We start from the raw sequence: 10506 nt of genomic DNA, 5'->3' as shown, positions 1-10506 counted from the left end.
TTTATCAACATTTTTAGGAAGAAAGCTATGATTAGAAAAAAATACATTCTGAAATTAACATTGCCACGATACTTTTTAAAGAAAACATATTCAATTCAATTCAAAGTATAAAGTTAAACTAAGGATAGAGTAAGATTTTTTTAAATCAAAAAAGGGGCATAAAGATTGAGAAGCACTACTTTTGAGACCACTAAGCCTGTATTATGTAATCTGCTTTTCTGACAACAGTGAACTGTTAAAAAAAAAATATTACCAGGTCTTTATACTACCTCTAATTCTTAAAAAGGATCCTTGGACTTAAAAAAAAAAACTTTTATGACCGTTCCTTTAAATTCTGTTCTCCTTTTAAATGCTTTTTATTGGGGGGGTATAAAAAAAAAGTATAAAAAAAGTATAAAAACTGTTTATATCCTGAATTTTCATCACAGAGAATATAATATCTTTTATAGAAAGTTCTGGGTTGTAGCAGTGCTAAATATAGAACATTTCTAATACAAAACTTTTTTTTTTTTTTTTTGGTAAAAGGTGCTGATTTAAAGTAAATTTATGTGTACTGTTATAAAGAAAAATACATTATAATTTTGTCTCAAGCTTGAGATAGAACTTTGGTCTTTGTCCTAAATTGGTATGATCTTACATTACTATTTACAGGTGGAAAAGGGATAGAAGTGGAAATAAAATCACCCACCCTATTTCTGGGAAAAACATCTTACAGTTTGTTGCAATCAAAAGGAAAGACTGTGGAGAATGGGCAATCCCAGGGGTGAGCATTAAAATGAAATCAAATTAATGTTTTAAGTTCTTTTTAGTCACTTTATTTACTGCAAGGTTATTGCATATATATCTGTTCTACTCCATTTATCCTCTATTCCTCCCCACTTCAATTAGTTATTCTTTCATCATTTATCATTGAAATTTAATGTCATTGTCAATAATAAGTGTAGGATAATACAATGAGGCTATTTGAATCTGAGTCTAAATCTGAAACCTTTGGGAAAGAAAATGGACTTTGTAGTTAGATGTAGGCTTGTGTCCTGGCCTTCACACTTTGAGCTGGGTAATGTGGAGTTCTGACTTTCATCTTTACAAAAAGGATGATCATATTTACTTAATAAGATTACTAGAGATAGCATACAAAGCAACTGGTGTAAAATAGGTACTCAATAATGTGGGATCCCATTTCAGAACTTGATACATACTCTAAGCCAAAGGTAAGATTTTTAGCATTATTTTTTGTTGAATTCTGATAATTTTAGATGTAATAGATAACTTAGATCAGCTTAAGATCAACTTGCTATATTCTTTCTTGCCTCCAGGCCTTTCTTCCTTTGCTTTTGTTTGAAAAATACTAGGAAAGGAGTCTGATGGGCTCAGCTAACCATAGGCCAACCCTGGACCAATTACTGTGATCAAATATATGAGATACCCTGATAGGCTGCTTTTACAAGAAAGAAATGGTTTAGAGAAGAACATATGACAGAAGAATAGAGATCATGACTGTGGGCAGATAGAATAATAAGTATCCGCTGTATCACTCAGTAAATATTTGTTGAATGAATTAAAGCTTATTACTTTTTTTTTTTTTTAAAAAAACAAAAACAAAAATGTGACTCTTAGGGGATGGTGGATCCAGGAGAGAAGATTAGTGCTACACTGAAAAGAGAATTTGGTGAGGAAGCTCTCAATTCCTTACAGAAATCCAGTGCTGAAAAGAGAAAATTAGAGGAACAGTTGCACAGACTCTTCAGCCAGGAACATCTAGTGGTAAGAAATGATGGTTCCTAGGAAGGATTTAGTACTGTGTGGATTAGCGAAAATTAAAGTTCACCTGGAAATGTGGTAGATAATTCTCTGAATAAAATGAAATACTTGTATATTTGTTGTAGATATTCATAAAAACAACTTAAATTGTAGTAGAGCTTCACCATAAATAGATTTTTACTGAAAGTTTTAGAGCCCACTTTTAGGTCAGTTACATCATTTATTATAATACCTTTTTTTCCTCCTAGTTTTTCTTTAGGTGTGAACTAATGTGACACTGAGCTCACCCATCCAACAGAAAAACTTTAAAAAATTTTTGCATTAATTCAGCTCTTTTGAAAGGACATTTACATCTGAAGTTATGTTATTAAGAACGTTTCTGGTTGATAACCGTTTAAGTCTCATGTCTGTTTTGTCTACGTACTCTTTGTAAATATTTTAAAAATCACCTTATAAGGAAATGTACACTAATTCTAAGGAAAAGGACAGATTTTTTTCTTTTTTGTTGGCTTTTGTTTGGATTGCTTTGTTTTTTTGTTTTTTTTTTTTCCCTAGAATTAAGATTTCTTAATTTGTTCTCTATATTGTCCATTTCTTTGGGTCACATTTGTGTTAGATGGCTAGATCCAGATCTTGTCATGTATTAATAGCTTAAATATTAGTGTTTGCTAACTTTATTTATAGATATCTTTTATTTAACTAGATGAATCTATATTTGTATGTCTGAAATGATAATTGCAGAAATTATTAAAACAGAAGAATACTTAAATTATAGAGACTCTAAAAAAATCTTATGGCCAAATATGATTGTTATAAAATTCTGATATTAGAATCTGAGGTGTTGAGGGTTTTGTGAATTTTAAAGCAGCCTCAAAAGGAATTTAAAATAAGCATATGGAATGCTACATTAAAGGTTCTATGACATTTATATTTCTTTTATTATGTAAAAAACACATAACATAATTTACCATCTTAACCATTTTTTAAGTGTACAGTTATGTTAATTATATGTGCACTTCTTTGGAACAGGAGATTTACATTTGTGATTATAATGCTTCTGTTCTATCCACTCCTATTTCACCCTACGCTTTTTTTTTTTGTCTGCTTCCTTTTAAAAATAGATATATAAGGGATATGTTGATGATCCTCGAAACACTGATAATGCATGGATGGAAACAGAAGCTGTGAACTACCATGATGAAACAGGTAATTTTACTTATGTTTATTAAATTAACTGAGTTAAAGGATCAATTTAAATCAAGCAGCCTAGTAGGGCAAAATTAAATTTGGATCATTTTACCATTTTAAGCCAATCAGCTATTGATTATAGGATTATATTATATGAAGCCAAAATTGTTGATATTAAAAGAATACGTAGAAGAGAGCCTTAAAAGTATTACCAGTAACTAATTTCCTTACATTCTTTGGTACCATATAAAATTAAGATTGAATTTATAGACTAAAATTATGTGCCTTAAAGTTGTCAAATTATATACTATGAGTCTATTTGTGTAAAACAAGTACAAAAGCAACTGGAGATTTGGGTAGGAAGTATGGCCAGGATAAAAGAAATAGGATATATATTTGTCTTACTATTTGAAATAATTTTATAACAAGCATGCTTATTAAAACATAAGACAATATGAAAAAAATTCCAGCTGTTGAAAGAATTTAAAATGAATGCTTTTTCTGGTCTATGGATTTAATAATTTGTAGGGAGTGGGAAAATAAAATCTGTTATAAAAAGAGAAGGGAAATCTGTTATCTGAAAAATTTATTATGATATTTAATTTATATATTGAATGGCTTCTCTTGAAACATATAACTAAGTTGGATGACATTTTATATATTTTGTTTTTATCAATAGCATAATGAAATGAGGGTATCATATCAGAGAACTGAATGTCCTACGCATGACTCTTTTCTGAGCTGTGGGCCCTTGTGTAAATCACTTGTTTTCTTGGACTCTTATTTCACTTATAAAATTGGCTGGAACTAGAAGATCTGTCAATTTCACATTCTTTACTTTTGCTCGTTGAACTTGTAAAAACTCCCAGCGCCATTTCCATTACTGCTATACAGCTACCCTAACTGAAGTATTACATGAGTTCATTCTGATATTTAGAACTTAGAAGAAATATATCAGGGGAGAAATATGCAAATCTAACTTAGAAGCATATGAATTAAGTACCGATTAATTGAACTGTTTATTTTTGGAGTGATCCTCTAGAGGTTGATTATATAGTTTATGAGTTGTTTAAATCACTGTTTTCACTCTTCTATTCTCTCTTTAAACTTAAAATATATGTGATCTGATAATTCCAAAATCTCTGCTATATCTGAGTCTGATTCTGATACTTGCTTTGCCTCTTCAGATTGTGCTTTTTGCGTTTTAGTGTGCCTTATAGTATTTTTTGAAACCTGGACATGATGTATCTAGTAAAAGGAACTGAGGCAAATAGACCTTTAGTGTGAGGTTTTATGTTTGAGTCAGGTTATACTTATTTATTATTTGCCATAATTATGTCAGAACCTTGTGTCAGCCCTTGTTTTTGTCTCTTCTGTTGTGTTTGGGTTTCCCTAGAGACTTCTTAAATAAGGTCTGAGCCATGCAATCCTTTCAGTTGTATCCAGCTGTTACTATACAGGAGTTCTGTTGATGTCGTGATAAGGAGTAGGGGAGGGGACTCATAGGAGAATCCTTTGATTAGGTCCTTCACTCCTAGTGAGCCTGTGCCCCTGGGCTACGACCATCATGCCTGCTTCTCAGCAGTTCCCCCTCCCCCTCACATGCCTTAGGAGGGACAGGAAGTCTAGAGTTGGGCAATTCTCTTCCCTCAAGTTGGGTAAGCCTTAGTAAAATAGTTTTCCTTTAGGGCAGAAGGCTTCGGGGGTATTTCAGAATGATTACTTTCTAGTTCTCCCTGCTGAAAGCAAGTGGGGATTTTTCTCCAATATTCACCATAAGAACCTGGTATCATTTTTGGAGGTAAAACTCAAGAAAATGTGACCCCTCTCCTACCCTCACCCCAATCCTGGGCCTCCAGAAGATTTTATGTCTAAAATTAGTCCACAGATTAGTTTCCAGAAATTAAGTCAATTACCTTTTAAATGGTCTTAACACTTGCTGGCTGTGGTGGTGGGCTTCTGTGTTCTCTGTGTTTGCTTGTTTCTCTAGTTTTCAAGATGACAGAGTTCTTGGCTTTCATTTGGTTCAAATTTTTTCATGTCAGCTTGGTAGTGATGACTTCTAAACTTTTACATGTCAGACTGGACCTCTTTAAACATTTTAGAATTTTGTTTTGTGTAAATTATAAGGTGACCAGAAGGGAAGAGGGAGGTAAAAGAACTTCAGTCATTATTAGTTCTGATAAAGAACATGTTGTTAGAGTACATTGTTATTTAGATAATCAGATATTTTAATTTAACTTTTAGATTCAGGTTTATTTTTTAATTCTGGTCGCCATTGATGGTTTGATGTTGTCGTTGTGATGGGGATACACAAAGAGCTGTCATTTGAGATGGGAATTGAGAAAACTTTGTGCTAAAGTATTCAGTTGGTTCTATTTTTAAGTAGCTTTATTATTTTATTTTTATAAAGCTAACTATTATAAAGGTAATAAGTGTTTATAGTAAGTTATTTAAAAAATAAGTGATGTAAAGAAAAATTAAAAACACCAATTATTTTATTTCCCAAAGATAACCAATATTGATATTTTGCTTTTCCTTTCAGACCTCCTGTAGCTGTTTTTAAAATAAAAACTGGGTTCATACTATACGTTCTGTTTTGTTATTTGAATTTTCACTTAAAAATGTATTATGGACATTTTTTCACATCTGTATATGTAGATCTGCTTCATTTTTAATGACTATATGGGAATCCATTGTGTAGCAGTTCTCTCATTTATTTAATCTGTGCCCTGTGGATGGAAAGTTTGGATATGTTCACTCATTTTTTTTTTTTTTTTTTTTTTTAGTTATAAATCATGTTGCCCTGAATTTCGACAGGCTTGTATTTTTATTTTCTTAGGGTAAATTCTTTGAAGTGAGATTGCTGGATTGTTTTTCATTATTTCCTCCGTATCTAGCACAGAGTCTGGTGCATAAGAGGCACTCTGATATTTGTTGATTGAATGCTCATCAAAGAGCATTTGCTTTTTAAAAGCACTTGAAAAATATTGCCAAGTTCTACAGAAATATGCCATTTATATTCCCAGTAGTGATTGTGAGTCCTTACTTTTAAGTTTTGGTAATTACAAATATTTTCTTTTATGGTTTCCAGTTTGATGTCATGCTTGGAAAGGTACACTTACCCTAAGACTATAAAACAAATCACCAATAATTGTTTTGTTTCTTTTTTTTTAATTGAAATCTCTAATCCTTCTGGAATTTATTTTGATGTAAGGTTTTGTGTTTGTTTAATATGAACTCTGTTTTTTGTAGGATAATATTTTTTTTTAAAGAGAAAAGCTTTCTTACTAATGTCTTTACTTAAAATTTAGGAACTTGGTTAAAGTATGGACATTTGGAAAATTTGGGATATTCTAGTTTTTGATTCACTTGGCCACCTAATACAATGATGATTTTACTTATTTTTAGTAACAATACTTGAAAATACAGAGTTGTGCTGCAAAAGAAATGAACAAATTAATTACTTTTTCTTGGTGATGTTTTTCCTTTGGTAACCAGGTGAGATAATGGATAACCTTACCTTAGAAGCTGGAGATGATGCTGGAAAAGTGAAGTGGGTGGAGATCAATGATAAACTCAAGCTTTATGCCAGTCACTCTCAGTTCATCAAACTTGTGGCAGAGAAACGAGATGCGCACTGGAGTGAGGACTCTGAAACTGACTGCCATGGGTTATAGCTCACAGTCTCCATGTATGCCAAAGGCCAGCAAAGGAACATGTACTGATAAGGCAATATCACAGAACTCATACTAGAAAGGGGGCAGGGTAGGTGACTTAGAAATTATTTTATTCACTTTCAAAATGATTTTCATTTAGAAAGTTTTACATCAGAATAAAATTAGTAAATACAGTGAAATGCAGCACAATTTTTTGCTTTCTAGTCAAGAGAACTATAAACAACCATATTTTGTATGTATTCTATTAAAGCATGCCTTAAAGCAAATTTAAACAACTTTGATGCTCTTTAAAGAATTGTAATCTGAATAAAGACAGGTTTCTGATCAGCCGTACTTCTGCTTTCTATCTGGTTCTTGTCTGTCAGTTCTTTTTTTTATTGTTTCCCCCTTATCTTCTGTGGTCTGAAGGATGTTCCTGCCACATCAAGCTCCTCTAGGAGGAGTACCACAATTGTCTAATCTAATTTATTTTTTAATTATTTGCTTCACATTTTGCTTTATATGATCTTGTTGAAGCTGATTTAGAAAATGGAACCCTTATGTATTCTTGTCTTCAGAGCCTTCAGTTTTATGAAGAATTTTCAACACTCTTAGTTGATATATAAAGATCAAGATCAATGAATAAGAGCTTATGTTCTCATTTTCAAAAATTCTGAATTAAAAAATTAACCAGGAAATTAGTAATTTAAATACATTTATTTTACTCTAATTGTACATGTCACAAATCAATTAAAATAGATGTTCAGAAAAGAGTTGAAATCAGACGAAGACACAGGTCTTTGGGAGTTGAAGTATTTTTTTGTTAGGAAGAGAATGTTAAGGATTCAAATAGGTTTTCGAGGCTCACTGTTAACATAATTTCCACAGGAAAGGGGAAAGAATTGGTGTTCTAGGTGCTCTTGGAAGCCTGGAAGAAGGGAAATAACAAACACTGCCTTGTCTCAGTGTAAATGTATATTACATTCTGGCTAAGATATTCATTTGGAAAGTCCTATGACGTTAACTCCTGTCAACCTGAAGGAGGGACTGAAAGAATTCTATCTTTGTTCCAGTTGGACCGCAGATGGGGCATTGGAAGAAAAGGGGGTTGAAGGGAAAACGACATGGTTGTTGTCTTTTCTTTAGACATTCGAAAAAGGTATTAGGCTTGTATTAGGCTTACTCTGTAGCTAGAAGACAGAAATAGAGCTAAGGTAAATCAAGAGTTTTGTTTGTTTGTTTGTTTTGACTTAGTGTCAAACTCCTTTGGTGGTAAACCTGAACTGAAAAGACAGGAAGCTTTTTTCCCCTTAGTGTGACTATCAGTTTTACTGAAAAACATCAGAATGTTTGGTTTCAGAACTCTGCCTTAAATCCCTCTGGAAGAGTTATGTGTAGTATTTTCTAAAATCCATAAAATCCTTGGCTCTGGGTCTATAATAAGGGACTTGTACTTGACAAGGATGACATACCCATTGAGTGAGGGGTAGGATGGCCTTCTCCCGGCATGAAAGTGTCTGATTACACTGCTATTGTTTGGCAGGAAGAAACTGCCTGACTTGTTCTCAGTCAGGAACAGTGACTCAAGGTAGTGTTTATTCTCTTAGGAGATCTTTTTCTGTTTTCTTGACTTAAGTAGGATCACTAGGAGAAAAATATTCTTATCAATGTAGGGCAGTTCTATAAATTATTCTGTCAGGATTCTTTCCAGGATGGGCTGTGGCCAACAGTGCTTTAAAGTTCAGAAAAAGTATAAATATGTATTAATTGTTCAGATATGGTAATTTGAATGAGTCGCGTGTGAGGAGTTAATATTTTCACTAAAAGAGATCTTGGAGCTAAATCCATACATTTACCCAAGATCATACAGATAATTGGAAAGATGAGATTAGAATCTAGGCTTTTCAACTACAGGCTGGTGCTCTTTTAGCCATGTTTTGATACAAAGATGAATTTGCTAATTTTGTAATTACCAGTAACTAATCATTGAAGGTAGTTTCCGGACACATTTTTAGTTAGAAATATGCTAGAATTTTAAGATTTTCCATTTGAAGTTGGACTATAATATTGATTAAACAGACTGGATTATGGGAGGAGAACTTAGCTATTTGAACTCAAAAGACTTAGGTTCTTATTTAGTTAGGCTCAGAAGCTACCTGTTTGACCTTAAAATTTCTGGGACAGTTTATTCTTCAAGATGGTTGACTTTAAATAGTCTGTATTGAAAAATCCTGAAAATTTATATCAAGCACGCAGATGATTTAGGCCTTTCTGACATTAAAAAAAAAAATACTGCATATTCCTGATTGTAAGATACTATCAACTGTAAAATGTACCATTTAGTTAAGATAGTATTTTAAAGAAAAAGATCCTCGCTGAAATGTATGTATCTGTTGTGAAATGTGTCTTGATTTCAGAAAATGTATAAGTGTGATAAGTATTTTACAGACTGGAAAATAGAATTTTTTAATGTTATCTTGTAACTTCATTCAAGTATTTCTCCTATATTTTCATAAACTCAAATTCTGAGTAACTTATTGTATCAATAAATGGCCTCAACTAAAAAGTTGAATGATGTGCAATTCAGTAAAAGAGTTATCTGTTGGGATTTAAATTTGATAATCTTCAATGTATTATATGTTTATACTAATATTTTGTTAGTGAAGAAATAATCGAGTCTATTTCATCTCTCCTAAAATAATTATTTGTAACTCAAAGCCTTTTGACTCTTCACTTTCACCCTCATCAATGGTAGAAGAGGTTGTTTTATTGATTTATAGTTTGGATGAATTGAATAAATGAATGTAGAATTGTTCACAGGCATTGAAATGGTTTTTTGGCTTTAAATTTAACAGCTATGCTTTATTTTATTTTTAAGTGGATTGGAAAATAAAGACAGTAATTTTCATGATGAACTGGCTCATCTTATATAGGGTATTGAAAGTAATATTTTTATAAATGTTATAGATTAACAGACTAGAATATATTGCTATAAGACCATTAAAAAAGAAAAAAAAAAAAAAGACCATTCATTAAGTGTCAGGACCTAAAAGGAAACAATCAAATAATAAAGGAGTTGTAGTTCAGCATTTTATCTATCTTTTCTGTTATACATTTTATATTAGCTTTATTAATGAAAACATGCTTTTTATAATTCTTAGCATTTCTAAAATTATATCATTAAGATTCATATAATATTTTAAGTAACTCCCTACAACCCCCCATTTTCTTTTGTGGGCTCCAAACATAGCAGGGACTTCTTGAAAAGATCATTAAACTTATACTTACTAGGTTGGAAAAAGGCTATATTTTGGGACCACTTCTTTATGAAAGAAAATAATTTCATTTCCTATACTTGTAGAAAAAATTGGAATTAATATACTATAGTATACATAACTTATTTTTTGGTTTGTGCTTGAGTCAGTCGTCATATGTAGTTATCCCTTATTCAATACATTCTTGTCAAAAGTAAAATTTAAATAATCCTATTATACCATGACCTTAACCTTAAATCTAGTTCAAAGCCACCTAGGACAGATTCCATTTAAATAAAAATGCCTTTTTCCCTCATTAATGGCAGACATAAACATAAAATTTAAGAAGTGAAATGGACTTTATAAAGAAATAATTTTTACTATTTTATATTCTAGAAGAAAGTGAGGCTCAAAGGAGCTTAAGATACTCCAAAGTACTAAATAGCAGAGCTTGCATCCCCAAGTTGACTTCAAATGCTTTTTCTACTGGTTTCTCCACACATGATCAAGAAAAGTTTCAGGTCTTAGGTCAGTTTTCAAAAGTATGTGAGATTTGTACATCAAATCACTTAAATCAGATAAAATGTAAGTAACTAAAGGTCTACAAAAGGGAATGGTAACCATTAATTCTTGGTCTCAAATTT

General features: G+C 31.8%; 1 protein-coding gene across 1 annotated transcript in view; it reads left to right on the top strand.

The window, feature by feature from the left end:
- Nucleotides 1–9519, top strand: part of NUDT9 (nudix hydrolase 9) — a 28678-nt gene extending 19159 nt beyond the window's left edge. Inside the window, exons 5-8 of the mRNA XM_006907564.3 lie at nucleotides 652–763; nucleotides 1618–1764; nucleotides 2883–2967; nucleotides 6451–9519. Coding sequence (XP_006907626.1) covers nucleotides 652–763; nucleotides 1618–1764; nucleotides 2883–2967; nucleotides 6451–6629 — 523 coding nt within the window. The 3' untranslated portion in view covers nucleotides 6630–9519. The remainder of the gene's footprint in view (nucleotides 1–651; nucleotides 764–1617; nucleotides 1765–2882; nucleotides 2968–6450) is intronic.
- The last annotated feature ends 987 nt before the right edge of the window (nucleotides 9520–10506 follow it).

This window comes from Pteropus alecto, unplaced genomic scaffold (genome assembly GCF_000325575.1).
Source record: "Pteropus alecto unplaced genomic scaffold, ASM32557v1 scaffold161, whole genome shotgun sequence".
In the NCBI taxonomy this organism is placed as follows: domain Eukaryota; kingdom Metazoa; phylum Chordata; class Mammalia; order Chiroptera; family Pteropodidae; genus Pteropus; species Pteropus alecto.
Note: the sequence above shows the minus strand (reverse complement) of the source record. Positions and strands in the feature narration are given on the sequence as shown.